The sequence below is a fragment of the Cygnus olor genome, chromosome 4 (assembly GCF_009769625.2).
Source record: "Cygnus olor isolate bCygOlo1 chromosome 4, bCygOlo1.pri.v2, whole genome shotgun sequence".
NCBI lineage: Eukaryota > Metazoa > Chordata > Aves > Anseriformes > Anatidae > Cygnus > Cygnus olor.
The window spans coordinates 51232699-51253267 of NC_049172.1; the positions used below are offsets into that span (position 1 = coordinate 51232699).

Sequence of the window (20569 nt, forward strand, 5' to 3'; positions counted from 1 at the left end):
TATCAGCTCTTAATTCTGCAGAATCATTTACAACCAGGTTTTTCTGTTCTTTCTCCTAAGATGTGAGGACTTACAGGCAGATCCAAAGAAAGCTTGAGATTGACTGCAGAGGTGATCAGATACCTGATCAGATAATGAGGAAATGCGAGCATTTTCACATCAGGGGAGATGAGGCTGGATGAATGAATGATCTTCAGATTGCAGTTTTTGCATTCGTGTCCTTACCATTGTCATTTTACTGGTTATTTAATATCAAAGAAAAACAGCTTGTTCCCTCTCTTGTCCCATTCTTGCTGCAGATTATGAAAAAACCTCAGAGCCGGAAGAAACAGAACAACCTGACAGCCCAAGCACTTTTCTTCCTTCTTTTGTCTCAGGCTCTGCTGTGGAGTCGCTCAGCCACTAGAGGAGAAGGAAAACAGGAGGACCTCTGGTTGCAACCAGCAACAATTAGGAAGCAAGAAACTGAGGGAAAACAGCAGAGAGTAGGAAAAGGAATCCCCAGGTTTTTGCAGTTGATTCGATAGATAACTGAAAAAAAGTAGCAATTCTTCCTTTTGCTCCTCCCCCCACACACCATGTCTGTGCACGCAATTTCACACGTTCATTCGGGAACTGGTCATGATTCAGAAGCAAGCAAAAAGCCTTCACTCTAAATGCAACAGACAGGTAGGCCAGCGATGTTAAGAGGGTAACTGAAAACTGTTTTCTGCAACTAATGGTTCGAAAGGAAAGGAGATAGACATTGGCTTAAAAAAAATAAATAACACAATGTTATTGCTGGTGCTGTTTTCAAGTTAACAACGCAAAATGAGGGCACACTAAATATAAACCCTTATCTTTGTCAAGACTGTCCTCATCCACTTGCACTGGAAAGCCTAAAATTCATGGGAAGGGATCCTAGCATAGGGCCAGCTACTACTGAAGGAGCACCGCGCGTTACCAAGGAGGGCAGCGCGACTGAAAAGACAACACAACAGAAACTAATTAAAAAAAAAAAAAAAAAGGAAAGAAAAAGCCAGGTTCGTTTCGTTGTCTTGGCTGCCTGCACCCTCCGCTCACTTGCAATGACAGACTTTTCTTCTTTCCGCATCTCAATTAGGCTGTGCCAACGGGCGGGGAAGGGAATGGCGATGAGAGGGGGCCGGGGGGCGGCCACTTGCCCGCACCACACCGCAGGCCATACCCACGGCGCGCTCAACAAGCGGCGACCGAAAGGCCGAGGAGGGCCACCCAAAGCGCTGTTTGTCGTTTATTTATTTATTTATTTTGGGGTGGCGGCGTTCCGTTGCGGACGCGAGGCCACCGCAGCCCCCCTGTCAGGAGCGGCCGTTTCAGCAGGGTGACTTGCATCTTCCCTGCCCCCGCGCCGGCACCGGGGCCGGGGGGGGCCCGTTCCCTCACCCTCCCCATCTGAAGCCCCCCCTTCCCACCCCGGCTGCTCCCAGGTAGGGTCCGTGGGGGTCGCCGCCGGCCGCGGGTAGCCCTATGGCCACTAACGGTCGCTGCGGGGCCACTAACGGGGGGCTGCCCCCCCCCGGCGGTGGGCGCTCGGCTGGGGGCGGCTCGACCGCGGTCCCTTCGCCGAGCCCTGTGACACCCCCGTGGCCCCCCTCCCTCGGCTGCGGTGTGCCGTAGAGAGGCGAGGAATGGTTAAACCCCGGTCTTTTTATACATGCGTCTTTTTTTTTTTCTTTCTTTTTTTTTTTTTTTTTTTTTTTTTTTTTTTCGTCTTGGGGCTTTCAGCTTACGGAAAAGGAAAGCATCTGATGCGTCTGCTCACATGCCACTTTTGGTCATACGTTGCCTCTTTGCACAGAGCAGGATCGCTGGGAAAGATGGAGATACAATAAGTTGCTAATAGTGAAAAGTGCTGCAGAAATAACCCGGCGGTTTCCCTTCTCCACCGAAGTGACATATTTTTTTCTTTGGGTTAAGTTGAAACCGCTGCCTGGCGGAGCCTGACTGTAGCTGAGAGTGGGTTTGTGTTTTTCTTGCACTGTTAGGTTTTGCAAAGAGCGGCGATGAAGAGGAAGCTGGCACTCTCCAAGATGCAGTTGGTTCTTCTCGTTTTATTGGTGTGGCTACCAACAAGGTGAGGGGATGTTTAATTGTGTCGTTCGGTGCAAACATATGTGTTGTGATCTTCTAAGGGTAAGCTTGTGTGAGAGGTTATAGAAGTGGAGTGTATAAATCTCTCTTAGCTGTTCGAATGCAGTATTACATAGTTTCCAGAGCAAATGTCGTGGAGAAGGCAGTCCGGGGATCATATAAACGTTAACGACTTGTCCTTAAACAGTTTGTGAATTGATGCTTTATTTCATTGTGTCGAAGAAGAACTAAATTTTAAATGCCTTATTGTAAAATCTGATTCTTAAAGATATATTGGAGTTACCCTATCACAATGATTCTGTACCATACAGAACAGTTAAGATGTAGAAACAGATTATTGTGGTCAAATAGCAAATCATAGTCTAAAATAATGCTGGCTTTTTTTTTTTTTTTTTTTTTTAATACGGGCATGTCTTTTTTTTGGGGGGGCTCTTTTTTTGGTCAACATAACAGAATTTAGAATGATACTTAAGCTTTACACCTCTAGGTGGAGATAGCATACAACTTCACAATCACATATAATAAAACAATAGCTTCATTTATTAATCAACTTTTTTATTTTGTTTGAAGTTCCCCATTTCTAAAGTGACAACGTAAGAGAAAGTAATTTTAGTCATACAATTAGTTTTGTGTTTCCCACGGTCCCTAAACATCCCTAAATTGTAGTTTTTAACTTTGGTTTACTTGCTGTGGTTCTCACTGCAGTAGGTCTTGACCTAATACGGTACTGGTCATAAGCTAAACAATGCAAGTTTCAGATGATTTAAAATGTCTACATTCATCTTTGTCTATTTCCTAGTGAACAAAATATTTCCTGAAACTATATTTCTTATTTCACTTTATACCTAACAATGGTGCAGTATTAGTTGAGTCACAGTGGGCCAGATCCTGCAAGCCCTACTCAAGTGAGTAATCGCACTGACGTCAAAGAGGCTACATGCGTAATTAAGGAGTTTATGCCTGAGTAAAGTTTGCAGGATTAAACCCTAATTTGATACAATTGTATGATCTAGTTCATGGTATCCTGACTTCAAAAAACTGTGATATCTGAAAAAGAAGCTTAAAAATGGCAGATACTTAAAGCACAGAAATACATTAAAAAATAAAATAAAATGTGAATCATCCAGTAATTAAGAATAAACTCACACATCAGTAATATCACACATGATATTTTGGTATTTGTTTTATAAGTTATCTGATTTGGGTTGATTATGTGGTTTGTATAATGGAAAGCACAGACTGCAATGATTTACATGTAAATACTTCCTCCATGCTGTTGAATTGGGGACCAACAAAAAGCCATGTCTTTAATCATTTTATATCTTGCTTGAAAGAAAATGTCACCTCAACCCACTTCTGGTTTAGAGTAGGAAGAAAACATGTTCGTTTTTATGGTGTAATTAGTCATTCAGAATGCCTTGAACAGTAGTTTATTTAGGGATGATAACTACCCAAAATTTCAGATTAAACATGTAGGTGGCTAAAAAAGCTATAAATAATAGTGCATGTAGCAAATGATGCTTTGCTTCCTTAATACCTAATGCTCTGGTATTAAGTAGGTACAATAGATGAGCTCGTGCATTTCACATGCATGGTACTTAAAATTGTTGGTACAGTAACATTTGCATGTGTAAGGGTTTCTGCAAGGCAGGGTTTTCCTAGTATGCAAAACCTTTGGTTTGGGTGTCCAGGTCTGGGAGGACTGTTCCTAACCACCCCTGTCTGGGCAGCAGGTTCATGCTCCAGCCCCTAGTCTATTCCACAAATATATGACCCATAAATACTGGAACATCTCTTTCTTTGTTGGGAAAGTTTGAAGCAATTGATGACCTATAGATTCTTCTTGACACTACATATATGTTTTTTTCTATCTAACTTTTGTAAGGTTTGTCTGCATCTAGTGGAACCTCAGATAGTGTGCTTTTTATAACAAAACAGCATTTAGAAACAGGAAGGCTAACCGCAGCTATCCTGCAGCTTGCTAGTCAGCATCGTTGTTCCCACCCACCAAATACTGACATCAGAGGACTCCCTGAGCATGATTGCTGGAGTTTTCCCTCGTGTTAGTTCTTCTGGTCATGTACTTAACATGACCATTGGGTGGAGGCATATCCACAGGATTTATCCAGAGAGAGTGCACTTAGGTGCGGACTGATAGGATGGAGCTTGAAGGAGACGGTTTTGTGTGTGGGAACTCAGGTTATCAGTCTGGGAGTGACATGCCACTGGGACCTGGGAAGCTCTTTCACGTTTTTGTATCTGGACAGCCAAATGTGTTAGTGCAGCCTCACTGTGATGTAATACTGGATAGAAGTAGAGCCTACTGGAGAATCACTACCAGGAAATTTTAAGTGATATGCCGTAGACTGTTATGTTTCTGACCATGTTATACATAAATTGTGTATTTGTAGACTCTTAATTGCACTCTTCGTGTTAGAAGGCAAAAAGGTAAATATTCAAGGCCAGCCGGCAAAAACTGCATGTTGAGTGTACATAAAAACATATCTAGCACTTTCTAAAATGTAAAATGTCCATTTAGATCAGTGCTGGCTGACTCCCTGGAAGACGAAGCTAAGAATAACATCACCATCTTTACAAGAATTCTAGACAGACTTCTGGATGGTTATGATAATCGTCTTAGACCTGGATTAGGAGGTAAAAAAAAAAAACATTAAAGATTGATTTTAAAAAGCCAGTTTTACTGTACAGATTTTATGCGGTGATATTCTTTTTTTTTTTTTTTTTTTCCCTAACAACTGATATGTATTTTTATAAATTATTTATAACTCTATATTCACACAGTTGAATCATTTGAAGTTTGAGGAAGATAACATCTATGAATGGAAAGGAGGCACTTTCACACATTTATCTTAAGTAAAGAGAAAAAAATCTGGAGATTTAACATAGTAAAATGGAATGAGAACAAAAATAACATCTAAATCTGTTATTCCAGTCAGGATTTTTTTTTTTTTTTTTTTTTTTTTTTTTTTTTTTTGAGTTAGGAACACAGGCTTGATTGCCTGCAATGTGATGAGCGTATGTTTTCAGAAATATGCACAAGTGTGTTGTATGGTATGTAAAATTCACATTTTAGATTCATTCCTTGGCCTGGTAAATCCAATGGAATGTTGTATTTTTTACTTCCTTGAAAATTAGGGTTTGACTCATGAATAGAATTTGTTCCTGGGTACCTTTGGTCATTTAAAAAAAAAGGGGTGGTGGTGGTGGTGAGAGAGAATACTAGAGGACAGAAATCCCTGCATTTGTGCCATGGCTGTCATTTTTTTTTCTCCAAAATGTCGGTTCACATTATCTTTTTCAGCTGTATGCCAGCTCATGTAAGTATGTAAGCAAGGAATTTAAATAATTTGTTTGGTGTTGCTAGTATTGTGCAGAACGATCTGTGTGGTATGGGGAGGGGCACGATGCCTTGTTTTTGACAATGCTTTGCCTACTGTTATTATTTATGTGCTATTTATACTGAGTAACAAATATTTATGCATTGATAATAACACTATTATTATTATTGTTCATAACAGTTTTGGTAATGGTAGTTTTCAAGCTGGAGAGTGTTTCAGGTTACTAAAGCTAATTCTAGTGCAAAATTCCTGGGAGCTGTTGTTGCTCCTGTTGATTTCAGTAAGATCAGGATCAAAGCTAAAGATCCTCTGACCTCCATGGAAATTACCCCAGGAAACTCCATTTGATCACATTAGGAGTTAGTTAAAGCTCACAGCTTTAACAAACACTCCTCCATCCTGACCTGTGGCTCTGCTGCTGTTCTAGTTCTGGAGAATCTTGACTTGCATCTGACGCAGCATAAAGTGGGAGCTAGCACTGGCTGGCAACAGCTTTCTCGTTTTACATTAGTCTTAATCTGAAATATCTTCATTTTTTCAGTTCTGTCCTCTGATACACTTGAGACTTGTGAAATAGTTTATATTAAGGACTTTTTATTTACATAATCCATAAAATGAGACTTAAAGCATTGTAGATGTGAGAATCCATATAATGATATTTTACATGGAGATTCAATTTCTCTGCAAAATACTTGATTTTAAGAACTTAGACATAATATGAACATACAGTGCTTTGCAGGTAACTTGCAGAAACATTTCATATCACAAGCTTGAGTTTAATTTGCAGGGCTTGTAATCATGGTTTTTATTAGAAAAATAATGATAAGTTCTTTTCCTGTTTACAGAAAAAGGATGTGCTATTTAATGAGAGCAGTCTGCAGTTCCTTTGCATATCATGTGTTCTTTTGAATATTAAATTTTAGATTGTTTATAACATGAATTTTGAAAACAAATTTGCTAACATATATGTATTTTATATTTTCCATTAAATCTACTTCAAAATATCTTCCTCTTTTTCTTTGCCAGGCCTTCTAGGTAATTAAAATATACTTTGGGAGCATAAAAATCAAAGAATTAACATCTGTTTGGTATTGGCGTGCATGGCAATCAACCCATGCAGAACATGTGTGAAATGAAACTATGTCACGCATATTAAACCGTGATGATTCATGATGCATTAATGTTAATCTGCAAGAGTCCTTCAGTTGTGGATGGACAGATAGTTTAAAAGAATACTTGTAAAATTCAGTCGTGATAATCTATGATATAAAATACACCAAACAATGCTTTTTTTAGATAATGCTTAATAATTATGGAGATTTCTATTTCAGAAATTTTGTAGCAATTTATTCCCTTTTCTTTGTTAACCTGTACTCTAAAGAGGAAAATGCAAATTATTATTGTTTTCCTTTTTTAAAGACACTATGTGCCTAGTGAGTCCTGATAGTTTCTAAAAGTGCTTTTGCATAGACTACAGCACTTTGACCATGCTGCATGTCATTAATTTAATATCCTTAGGTTCAATTCTGTTCCAGTTACATTTATATGATTCTGAAATAATTCAATTGAAACTAGCAGAGCATTTACTTTGGCATAGCAGCTTGCATTATCCTCCTAGGCTGCTATGACTGAGATCACAATCTGGCCTAACGTGTGGCACACCAGAACAGTCCAGGGTCTGAGATAGATTCTTTTAAAGTCTTTTCTGAAAGCAAGAGTTGTTCACCAGCTCACTTTCACCTGTTGTGAAAGACATTTTTAGAGATGTCTTATAGCAAAATTCAGTTCATTGTAAAGAATTACTCAGCTCACAGACGTTATTAATAATGAAAAGTGCTAGCTTAACATTGGTTATTTTAGCTAATTATTGACCAGTAAAATGGAAATTTAAAGGTTTTTTCAGAGGCTGTATATAAATTCAACTAAGTAATTGCTTGAGAATTTGTTCTAGATTTTAGGGATAGATTTATAATGGATTTTACTGTGAGACTTTGCGTGAGTGTTTTCAGTGGGTAACTTGGTGCTTTACTGATACAAAGATACACTGGAGAACTAAATTATTTTGTATGCACTGTTAGGGAAGCTTTAACATTTACTGTTGATGCAGTGCTCTCACAAAACAGGTTTTGGCTATTGGAAAGTCTTCCTAGCATCTGGGATCCTTGAATGATGTATGATCACTACAGCGATGCAGAAGCTTGCAGAATGGATGTGGGTAGGGAACGGAAGACACTGCACTGTCCCCTGAAGTCAGAGACATCTCATAGCACTTAAATAATACTCAGACACACTACGTTGAAATGGATATGCATAAGGATACTCAAAGGGAGATAAAATTTTCTCTGCACTCATATTATGCTAAACACTGGATTGTAGCTGGAACTGTCTTGACATGAACTATTTTACCTGAACTTCACATGCAATTTCTGTTTAGTAATCAAAATAAATTCCAACGTCTGTTTCAAAACAGATTCCTATTCAAAACAAATATGACATTAGCACTATTTTGGAAGAAACACAGCCGTGCAAATGACAAGCCATTAAAAGTTCCATTGTTTATGATATTCTTCAAAATCATGAAGGTATTTTCTTCTATTTATTTGCTGCAATGTTTGTAAGATGCTTGGATAGAACTTCTTCGTAAATCCTTTGATTTTTATTATCATGTAGAAAAAACAATCTACAAGCAATGAGCACTAAAAGTGAGCAAGGGAGCAAAAGAGACTTTAGATTTTTAAACAGTGAGACAACAGAATGTTGAAGCTGAGATACAGCTACATTCAAACCGGGAACTAATTAAATTATGTATGTTCTGTCTGCTTTCCTCTGCCCTATGGACAGCCATGATTAAAGGAAACTGAGCCATAGAATAAGGTAATCCCTTCTTGTAATATTTTGATACTTGTTTGTATTAGGTATTTTAGCAATAGCATACTTTTTTATTTAAAAGGTAGCTTCTTTTTAAATACAGAAATGAGAAGTAAAGGAGAAGTGATGGAGATGGTGCTAGGATTTTGATATTATGTTGGGTACTTCGATAGGCTTACTATCTCTATGAGCTAGTCAGCCTGCATTCCTTTCTCGTGTTTGAAATTGCTTTTTTGCAGCATCTGTAGAATTCCTGTTAATTTTACTCTCCCAAATTTATAAAATATGATTGAATACAAGAGCTAATTAGAAAAAACAAAATTTAAACGTTGAAAAAAAGTAGTGGGAAGTAGGAAGAAAAGACAGAGGACTGGGCTTCATAGCCTAGATGCTAAATTTTCAATTAACGTGTTGACATTGAAAATAGCTACACAAATTTATACCTCTTGAGAATCTTTCCACAAACTGTGATCAATCTCACCAACTTCAGGAATGGCATTGGAGATAAATGTTGGTTATTCAAAGAACTGAAGAAGATAAGACAGTAGGTACACACCATTGGAGGTCCCATTTTGAAGGCTCCAACTCCACTGCAAGGTGACTTTCAGATGTTTTGATTGATTTATACAAGAATCTCTGTTGCGTTTTGTTAGAAACATACAGAAATATTTTTTTCACAACATTTTAGAAATAAATTGAACAGGAAAACTAAAGAGAACTGAGAATTATTGCTGATTATTGTTATCAGAGAGATGGTGAACAGTGAGCATTTAAGGGCTTGATCATCCATCTTTGCAGTGGTGGATATATTGTTGCCTTGAATTGGTGTAGTAGTGTAGAGAATCAGACTGATTAAAAGTTGTTTGATGTGATCACTAATACGAGCTAAAAAGGAAGACTTTTTTTTTTTTTTCAGAGAACTTCATTTTCAATATCAGGAGAGCTATATGCATTCAGATATGTATGTATCAGAGATATGTATGTCTTCGGTTGCCAGGAAGCAAGGCCATCATCATGTGCTGATAATCTGGAATATGCTAAGTTTAGGGCAGTATATTTATATGTCACTGTGATTCAGAGAGTTTTTAATCAGCTTCAGAAACATCAGTAGCTGTTTTATCAGTCCTTCAGCCAAGAATTCAAAACTTCAGAGGTTTTTGGTAGCCTCGTTGTGCTTGATACACACTCAGAGCACCTTAAAAGAAGGCCCTTGGACTCTTTTTGTTGCAGAACACTCCAGGGAAGCTATCACTACTGTTTTTAAAGGAAAGTTTCACTACTGTTTCTAAAGGAACGTGCTCAGTCTGTTCCCTTGCTCAGTCTGGTTGCTACCTTAGTGCTTCTTTGCTTCAGTTTCATCTTTTGGAGAAGGTAGTGCCTCTGCCTGTATGTAGTGCAGAGTAGTTCAGAGCAGCAGCTGCATTTTCTGAAAGCCCACTATGTATGTAGTTATACTGGGATGCAAAGGAGTAAATACTGTATGCTTTTCTTTAAGGTTCACATGGAGTCACATAATGTTAGTTATTGTTAGTTATTAACATAATGTTAATTAGGTCCTAATAGTTCATTCAGAGGAGTCAGTGAGAAACTCAGATTAATTTATGTTAGACTTGCTGATAATAATAATTATAATAGTAGTAATAATAATAATAATCATCATCATCTAGGGAATAAATCAGTATGGGACTGGAGGGATAAAAACCCTCAGAAACTCTTGTGCCACTGAAGAACAAACGGGTGAAAATGTTACAGAATAGGTTACTGGCTGAGGAGCTTTTTTTTTTCAAGGTGAAAGTCTGTGAATAAAACAACAGTGAAGATGTGAAAATAAAATTGTTACAATTGTGAAAAGTATTGCAATTATGGAAAGTGTTGCACAGTGCAAAGTGACAAAATGTTATGCTTCACAATGTTTACCAAAAATCTGGCTATTTTGCTGTAAAGATTATACGCCTATAAAAGGAACTTGTCTGAAAAGATCTCCCAGTTCACTGAACATGTATATTCTATATCTTTTTAATTTACTTTTTCCTGGCAAAGTATCAGCATTTACTTATAATACTAGAAGTGCTGCTGATGAAACCAAGACTTTATTAAGGATATTAAGATGTGGAAGAAGATACTGCAGTATCTTCAAATTTCTGTGGGGCTCATTGTAGCTCATTGTAAATCAGACTGACAGGATTGTTTAGTTTTTCAGACAGTTTTGATGGGCTAAGACAAACATTACCTTTTTTTTTTTTTTTTTTTTTTTTTTCCCAATATGTTAGTAATACATACCTAGAATACTAAGTTATTGAGAAACTGTTGCAATCCAGTGGCCTTGCTGGTCTCTGAGGTGTTCTACTGTTGGTTGCTTCCCTGTAAGACCTTTTACCATGTTAAATGAATCTTGCAGTTTGCTATCTGAAATACAGATTTATTTTTCACTCAGGTAGACTGGTTTTGATAGACAAGGACCAAAGGATTGCATTTCTGTTGTTCCAAAATTCTTATTACTCTTATGAAATGATACCATGTATGTACTTGAATTAGAAGCATAAGTATTGTTTAATTAACTAACTCGGAAACATTTTCAGAAATATTTAAGTATATTAGAAATTAATCCAGGATATGTTTACTGGATTTTAATGAATTTCATGGATTTTATCAGTGGATTTTATCCAAGCATTGAGTGAATTTAAAATGTAGAAATCAATGTATATATTGCTTACAATTAAACAAACAAACAAACAAAAACCACATTAGTTATTCTGTAGCAATAAAGACCCATTTCATAATACAAAATTAATAGTGTTCTGGCTTACACTAACAGGTGTACTTACAAACAGTATCAGGAAGTATCAGGAATGCTTATTGGTATGATGTAGCCTTGGAGTATTCCATTTTGTATATTCTTTGTATAATAGACATACAGAAAGTTACATGTCAAATCTTTTCTTTAATAATGTATACCAAAGGAGTGCCAGCTGAAGAATGTAAGAAGGAAGCTGTTGAGATCTGTTATTCAACTGTATAAACACCTAAAGGTTTAAAAGTTTTGGTGAAGAACCAGCAGCTAATAAAAGCATTGATCTAAAAATAAAAATGCACAGAGCATATGTAGGACACTGACAATATTTGGAGTAACTCTGCCCTTCAGAGAGTTGGCAAAATGGACCTTATGAGTATGCTGAATTTAAGAAAAAATGGTAGATACATCATACAGTGTATGAGTCAACATCACTGTTTTGTTTATGTTTTTGGTCATGCAACAGTGACCAATCTTTAAGCAAACAGTTGTGCATAACTATCTCTTTCAAGACAATTCATTAGCAAAAGTCGACATTTTATTTTCAATGGCAACTTAAATAGACATCGGAACTCCTTCAGCTTCTTTGCATAGAAAAAGTGTTTGTGGTTTTTTTTTTTTTTTTTTAAGCTTAGCTCTTGCAGCGTCTAATGGCAAATATATATTTAATTATACTTCCTGTATTTTAGAACCTCAGAAAAAGCTGCCATGAGACCCACCTCTTACTACGTGTTTATATTCTTCATAATGTAACAGGCTTCTTCTCCATACTAGGCCTGATTGTGGTTGAAAACAATGTAACAATATTATTTTTTTACGAGCCATAATAAAAAAGAGAAAAAATGTGACTTATTTGCTCTTTAGTTTTAGGTCATAACTATTAGGCCAATGGTAGCGATTTTCAACACAGTCGCAGAGGTGATGGTTGCTCAGAGAAGTGTTAGAATCTCCCATCTTTAGAGACACAGATTAAAATAATGACAAAATATGTCCTGTACAACCTGATCTGTCTTCAGATTTGGGTCTGCCTTGGACCTTGCAGAGGTCCTTCTAAACTGAATTATTCTAAGATTCAATGACTTGAAGACAGCAATACATTGAAATAATGGCTGAAGTTTTCCATCTTAATTGGCAACTGTGAAAAAATGAATTTTAGAACATCAGTTCTGGAAGACAGCTGAATAAAAATATATGTGTTGATCAAGCGCTGAAACTGCCTATGGACAGTAGGATGCACAGTGTTGCACAGCTTCTGAGTTTATTATTCAGGGTAGAAGATTTGTGTTAAACAGAAAAGGTCTGGAGAAATGCAGAGGATATATCCTTCTTATGGTCTTTGTCTTGAATTACTCAATGTTCAGCAGAAACTGGGACTTGACTAATAGTCTAAAAATGACTATAGCCATCTTTTTCCCACCATCACCATAACCTAGAGTCCTGAAGACTGTTAAATATGGGAAAAGTATCTCTGAGGAGAGGTACTGTATTTCATCGGACATTCCCAGTATACTTTGTCATCATTAGATAGGCAGCGTATGGGGAACTGGAAAGTTTTACAGTGCTGTCTGTGCATTCTGAAGCCTGGCACTTCCTCAGGGAACACCGAGGAACATGCTAAACTTTGCCTTTCTCAAGTGTTTTCCTGAGGGAGATCTGCCTTTTTTCTTCTTTATCTCTCTCTCTCTCTCTATTTTTTTCTTCATATTTGCCCCTCTATCCTTCTGAATATCAAACTAGGAGTATATCTACCTCACAGTCCCAGGACTCCATTTCATGCATTCTTCTAGAAAATACCTAACTCTCTTCTTTGTCAAAATTCCATCAATTTATTTCACTCCATCTAAATACAGTTTTACCCAGATCCAGGCCTGATGTGCTGTACAGAAGCAGTTACCTAATTTTGGATTTTTTTTGTGGTGTGAAACTCAGACTTGCCTTAGCCTCCTACCAGATATGGTTCCTTACATCCAGCTTCCTGAAAGATTTCATATCTAATGAAACCTGATTGAGGAGGTTGAGAATGACGCAAAGGCAGCTTCCTCGCTAAATAGAAAATAAAGATCCTTCTCTACCCACAGATTGTGTGGCCTTCCTTTTGTGCTGGTACATTTTTGTTGGTATTGTTTAGTGGTCTGTGATAGATCTGTTGCTTCTGGCAATATTCCTGTCTACATATTATGCTTCTGTTTTCTTGAGAGTCACAATTTCATGACCATTTTTAATAATCTTTTCAATGCACAAACTAGTGTATTCAATTTCTAGAATTAGTAGCATGTAGAGAGAAAGTTATGTCTTCAACAAGGATCATGCAGGACATTTTAATTGCCTGTACATTAAGACTGCATTTGCTTTGTTTTTTGCAATATTTCTTGAAGTAGAGAGATAAAATGGCAATTGGCTGCTTTTAAAAAAACTGGCAGATTAAGACAGCTGAATGATTTATTTTTTTTTTTCAAATACCCACTGGAAACTTGGAAGTGGAATAAAAAAATCAGTTTTACCATTAGAGGATGTGCATAATTTCCTACGTAAATGTTTTTCAGCGATGAGTCATCTGTCTCAAAAACAGCTATAGAAGGTATATCAGATAAAGTTTTGTCTTTCTCTATAATTTGGCAGCTTGCTAAATTAAAATATTGGTAGAAGATTTTGAGTTAATATTGTCAAAAGTCTAATAAATTCTGATTATAAGAATTAAGGTACTTGAATATGTCAAGGGTAATCTTTAAACATATTTTAATGTCTGTTTTTTTCAGGTTAATACATGAATTAAATTAGTCACAAGGTGAAGGAATTTTTATTTGCCACTGTCATCCTAATAGCAGTTTGCTTTTTAATGCAAAATATGTGAGCACTATTTTTATGAAATTGTCTTTACGTTAGGATAGTATGATTCTGCTGACCTTCTGGAAGTGTTTTTTTCTATTTGGGAACCATTTATATGATTACTTTGTAGCAAATAACTCTTGATTTAAATTCCATGATTCCTTGCCATATGTTGAGAGCTATTTAATAATTAGAGCAGTTAACCCTGTGAAAAAAATATAAATCAATCTCTCTGTTGCTTGGGATTATTATGCACCTCAAAGGACACGAAACATTTTAGTAAATTGTGTAGCTGCCGTCAGAGATTGAATTTACTTGCATCAGACCAAATTACATTAATTTGCCTGTCAGTACATTCATATGTGGTCCTGTGCATGCATTTCTTGTTGAACCAGTAGAAATCCTGCATCAAAAGTCATGATCTGCAACTTGTGCAGGAAGAAATGTGGATGCACCATGTTCAGTCTGCTTAGTTTTGTACAAACTTTGTTATGTATCTCATAATCTTGTAATGATATGGCTATTAGAAATGATTGTAATACAAATTCAGTGCAGTGGACCACTGACTATCATTATGTTCTAACATATAGTTCAATAATTATTGGTTAAAAACTGATGTATGCTATAAAATATACATGTCTATTGTATGTTCATCATGGCTCTCAGAGCAGTGACACTGAAAGTGTATTGGAGAACTTGTACTACTTTGCAAAAGAGGTAACCTTTCCATTTGCGTAAGTACTAAAGGTACGCGAGGGTGAAATAACTGGGAAGTATGATCCAACTTGATCATCCAGTGATGGAACAAATCCACGTTTTCAAGTCCAAATACTGTGCTGTTTTACAGGTCCTATAATTTCTAACACTGATTTGACTTGAATGGAGAGGTTTATACAGAAAATATATTCTAGCTGGAAAGATGACTTCTAAATGTTCTGTTGTTTTTTTTTGACACACTGTTTTTCATCTAAGTGTACAAAGGTTTCTTGCATTTGGGATCTTTCATGTGAATGTAGTTTCCCGGAGTTACTAATTTGTATTTATCATGGTTTTTGTTTTAATTTCAAAACTGACATCTTCCTGATCCCTTAAATACTTGAATGGCAGAAAAATAATGAATGACTGAAAGATTGCCCTGTCATTAGGAATGCTTCATCTCTTTGTTGGTCTCCATTGCTCGGCACTAATGCTCTCATCCAGGAGAGGTAATTATCTTCCTACACATTCCCTGATTTTTCTTTCTTGCATCCATTTTTAGTTGTCCTGAAATTACAGATTCTTCAGACCACTTCTGTGAGAAGATTGGGAGTGATTAATGTCATCCCTTTCCGTTCCCTCTAGTGTGCAAGACTTTCAGCAGAACACCAGAGAGCAGGAGGAGAAAGGATAGTCTATTTGTCTTTGAGAATTTAGATGTGGGCTGGAGGGACAATCCCTGCCCTGAGTAGATCAGCCTAATGTTCTAGATATTTCCTCACTGGCAATCTAACAGCTGCTCTGGATGCCTTTTCATTCTCATTATTTGAAGTCACTAATATTTTTCCACAATGAATCAAAGAATAAGGAAAAAAGTCCCTTTGAATAAGAAGTTGAGGAGCAACAGTAGTATAGAGTATATAAATGAGAAAAAGCAGAAGTTTGAGCCTTACATTAAGTTCTGTGTTGATAAAAACCCTCTGTCATCCTGAGGGTATGCCATGGTATTTCACTGACTGTCTTTATTAGTGTCCCCAGTATTATCTGAGTACCAAACCATTAACTTCTTTATACTAGATCTTTAAATGTGAACTTGGTACTGCATTGCCTCATATAGTTTCTGAACAACAGTTTTCCTCCTGGAAAAATTAATCATTAAATAAAGATGAGAGGGAGAAATATAAATGCCTGTTGTTTGAGATAAGGGAATGGTCGCATCCTGAATAATACCTTTCAGTCTGTGGGGTGTTAAAGAAGTTAGAGAATTCTATATTCTTGTTGCCAGGCATTTTGTCTTCAGTTGACCGTAAGAAAAATGAACAGATAATCTTGTTTGCTACTGCATAAAAGGCTAATTTTAAATTAACTAAATGTTTTAAGATAATATTCTGTGGTGAATGCTGTCTGCATTCTCAGAAAGCCGAAGTATCTGCTTAGGAGAATATGTACATTAAGAAATTGGGACTTCACTGATTCTAATTAAACTCGTGTTACCATCATTTAAAAAAATTAATAATGCTGTTTTGTGTAGCCAAGACAATCATTTTGTATTTTCTGCCTGTACAAAACTTAATTTAATATTAAAGGAAAATCTTGTCCCATATATATACACCTGTCCACATATAGAAGCTTGAACAGGTTCTGAAAGTCCCATGGACAGCCAGATGGGAATTCTTTTGTCCGAGCAACCATAAAAGACGAATTGGAGGCTGCTAATCCAAGCTCTGGGAATACTCTGGGAGTATGCTTTAGAGGAGATTCTGGGAAACACTGCTATCTGTAAAGTAGCTTGGAGACTCAGCCATGGTACTTTTGCGGCCTTCAGTATACTTCTTGTAGGCACATTACACAGCCTTAATGTAAGACCATTTTTATTATTAACTGGATAACAGAATAATAACTGACAGGTCTGTATCATGTTGAAGTGGGATTAAAAAAATACATAAAAAAAAAATTGCCCCCATAACTGTCCATATTTTTAATTCATTCAGGGTTTACATGTTTGATTTAAGTATTAATATGAATAATCTCTGTTGGGCTAAACCAGGAACTCATTGTTTGTCCTGTTTAGCAAGAAGCTTATTATCTGTGGTCATCCCATGGGTTGTCCTGCTAAACAAAATATGTTAAGAATAAAAGAAGGCATCTCAGCAGCCAGTCTGATCAGTGCTGTGTCTCAAAGCCCATACCTCTGTTTCTCCTTTCCCTTCATATCAGCAATTGCAGGGATTAGGAAAGCGTAAAGAATGCTTGTCTGTTCTCATGCACTCCGGGTATTTTGGGGTGTTAACATACAAGCTACATTCAGCTGATTTTAGTAAGTCCACACTAACTTTTTTGAGAACATTAGAATAATCTAGGTAAACATTAATCGCCAGTACTTTATAGTTATTTCAGCTGGTTTAAAATAGGATCTGCTGACTGGTTGATAGATGGATTAGCATGGTGTCTATTTTTTTTAATTGTGTCACAATCTTCTGAAATATGATTATAGTATTTTAGGCAGCGTTACCTATTAAAATATATATTTGAGGCTCCTGCTGCAAAAAAAATAAAAAAAGATAACAATCATTGAGTGCCCACTAATATACAGCTCTGTTAAATAAAGGCAGTACCTTTTACTACCATTGATTCCTCTCAAGCTTGGATGCAAAGTGCAGATCTAGCAAATGAAAAAAGAATTGTAGCTCCATTTTTAATGACTGTATAGTATATATGTTTAGTAACTGTGTACTCACTATAATTGGATCTGAAAGAATCATAATTTTCAATGCTTCTTAAGTCTTTCGATCCCCAGAGGAACTCCTTCAGCCTCTGGGACTTAGGAACATGTGAATTTCATACCTTGCTCTAATAGTAGCAAGCCGTGGAAAGATGCTGATAGCTGATGAAAATGAGTGTTTGCCGCAGATTAGACAAGATTTGTTTACAGAGCTTCATCCCAATTTCTTTCAGCTTCAGGGTTCCATCTCTTTGGATGTAGCTGATCACAGAGATAGGTATTCTACACAGGCTTCCTCTGAAGACTGCAATCATCATGGAAGGCCTTTTTCACTGATGTCAGTGGCTTGTGGCATGCCACTCAAATATTCATTATGTAATTAATAAGGATAATAAGCGCTTGGGACAGTGTCTGTTTTAGCTTAGGAAAACAGCGTGTAGCCAAAGGGTGCAATCTTGTATGTATTATCACAATTCTTTGGTCAGTCCAGTGTGTCACTAGAGTTTTGTGGCCATCTCACATCTCCTTGGTGCAGAAGGGATCTCTCATGCTCTTTCAGGATATTATGAGAATTTGCTTTTGTTGAAAGGTACTGAAGGAGAGACACCTCTCAAACCGTGTACTTTCACTGTAAAATTGACATGTTATCAAACATAAGACAAAGTGGTTCCTGAAATCCAACCTGCAGAAAATCAAGGCTGAGTGATCTTGGTGAGAATAATGCCTGGGCCTGTATTACAGGAGATGAGGAACAGTAAAGGCATATCTGAAAAATTTCAGACTCAGACACTTCATGACTGTAAAGAGAATGTAAAGATGCTGCTGTTTTAAAATTATATACTTTTATCGGGAGATGTGTTTTGGAGTACAGAAGGGGCTGGCAGTGCAAGTGTGTCAAATGTGATGATCTGTAAATACTGTGACTTGGAATAAAGTACAGAGGTTAAACCTGAAATCAGCCTAGAAGAGTTTGACAGGATGTCCCATGACTTTAAGTATAAAGGTCATCAAATTCAAACATTTTAAAAAAGAAAGAAAAACTTTAGAATATAAGTTTCTAAAATCTAAGTTTCTAAAATTAATTAATAATTAATTGCTATTTTAATCACTTGGCAGTTGATACTGAGATTGTAAAAATGTTGCTTGAGGTGCCAAATGTCTGTGAAGTCCAACAATAATGGCCAAGAGTATCTAGTTTTTGCACTTCTGATTTGCTTCAAGCCCTCTCTTGTGCTTAAGTAGCAGCAGGATTCAAGCTAGACACTGTTTCATTGGCTGGCCTGATGTGATATGGGTTGCGCCAGACAGTACAATAGCCTTCTCATCAGGAACGCAGTACATTCTCGCTTAAACATCTTATTTATTTTTTACCTGATTCGGAAAATTTATCTGAATCCACGTCTCCTACTTTCCAACTGTGTTAACTAGACATAGGGCTTTTGGTTGCTCTGGGAGAGTTGTCCCTTCCAGTGGGGTTGTTTCATGTATCAGAGCACAGAGTGAGACCTATATTTTTTACTGCTGGACTGTAAAGCCATTCACAGTCTTTGGCCAATTTGCCCCATATAGACTTAGATTTGGCAATGCCTAGCTTTTAGCTTCCACACGTACAGTGGAATTAATTGCTTCAAACATTCAGGTTTCCTTTGTGGAACATAGGTAAAGCTAGACATGTTGTCACTCCTTGGAAATGATGTGGACATACCCTTAACTGTTTGTAAAAGCAGCTTAAAAGCCAATAAACTCAGTGTGGATCTGTCAAGATAAGCAATTAAAAGTGCTGAAGAGAGGCATGCAGCAGAAGCTATTTCTTGCCAACACAGGTGAAAAATTTAAGTTTGGGTTGGAAAATGCTACCAATCTCTACTTTTTCTGTTCACATTGTTGTGTCCCCTCTAGAGCTCATGCTATTCCTCATCTCCTGAAAACAGAGCTGTGAGATGAGCTGATAGCTTGGGATGATGAAAACTTGGGAGAGAGATAGCATCTTTGTCATGTGCTTTTACTGATGTAAAGCATAGACATGAACTCAGTTACTGTGTATCGGGGTCTGTCTTGGCCACAAAGGTGAATTTTCTAACATAGGGCATGTTTCCTCAGTCTTTGAAAGGAATTGTTCTGCTTTGTATAGATAATTAGATATTGAGCAGAGACTTCAGTTTCTGTCTGCTACATCCCATGAGGCTGTGGAATCGGTCTCTGTTTTCTAGCTTTCTTTCTAAGTGTCTTTCTGGCCCAGTAAATTTGTAATTATATATAATTTGAGGAACTCAATGGGACTTGGTTGAGAGCCAGTTCTTTAGGCTGCTTGGCAGCATCAGGATATTTTTGCCTTAAGGTGGAAATATAAGCAGCCAGGGAATTTTAGGTACGGACAATGTTAGACAGGAGTTTGGGACTAAGGGGGATTCAAACAAATATAAGTACAAAATGTAGTCATTATGATCTGGACCACTGAGACATTCAGATTAACTTTTATTGATTTCAGTGGAAACTCGAAGTTTAAACAGCTTTGCGGAGCTTGTCCAATGTACTTAAAAGGATAATTGGGCACCAAGGTCTGTCGTTAGCCCTACCCTTCAGTGACTTTCTTAAACTTGAGTAGGAAGCCCACAATAAAGTTAAAACTGTGCCTCAAATATCACTTGGATCTAAGCTTTTCATTTATAGATCCCTTTGGAAATATATTTAACTTTGCTTCTTGAAGCAATGAGATTTGTAAATTAAAGTTCTATTGGTAGAGAGAGAAGGGAAATTAGTAAGGATAACATTTGTATATGTGATCTATGTTCTTTTCTTCTTTTTTGAGTGAGAGTTAAAGCCCAAATCTGTCATATGCATGTGTAAATTGTCTTTATAATGTGTAAATGTATCATCACAGAGAGAACTTCTAATTTTTATTTTGCTAGGTGGAAACAGTTATTTTACAGTTTGCACCAGTATCTTACATGCAGGACAAATCCCAGTAATTATCTGATTACGGAGACAATATCACATTATGTGAATTGCAGATATGCCTACATTTCATTCTGTGCACATTTTGTGGGTAACCTATACCTAAAAAAGACGTTAGCTAAAAACATACCAGAAAAATGTTATACCAAGTCATATATTTTTCTCCAGAAGAAAAGGATGCTGACAGTTAAGTTAAATGATTTTAGCCAGGATAATGTATATATGTCTCTAAAGATACTC

At 36.9% G+C, this 20569-nt stretch overlaps 1 protein-coding gene across 5 annotated transcripts in view; it reads left to right on the top strand.

Annotated features, from left to right (window-relative positions):
• The first annotated feature begins 585 nt into the window (after positions 1-585).
• The window catches only part of GABRA2 (gamma-aminobutyric acid type A receptor subunit alpha2), a 56484-nt gene continuing 36500 nt past the window's right edge, over positions 586-20569 (top strand). Inside the window, exons 1-3 of one of the 5 annotated variants that reach the window (XM_040556023.1) lie at positions 586-669; positions 2007-2095; positions 4652-4767. In XM_040556023.1, coding sequence (XP_040411957.1) covers positions 622-669; positions 2007-2095; positions 4652-4767 — 253 coding nt within the window. In that variant the 5' untranslated portion in view covers positions 586-621. Of the gene's footprint in view, positions 692-1152; positions 1244-1301; positions 1449-2006; positions 2096-4651; positions 4768-20569 lie in introns of those variants that run through there. The other 4 variants (XM_040556019.1, XM_040556022.1, XM_040556021.1 and 1 more) reach the window with 4 other exon arrangements.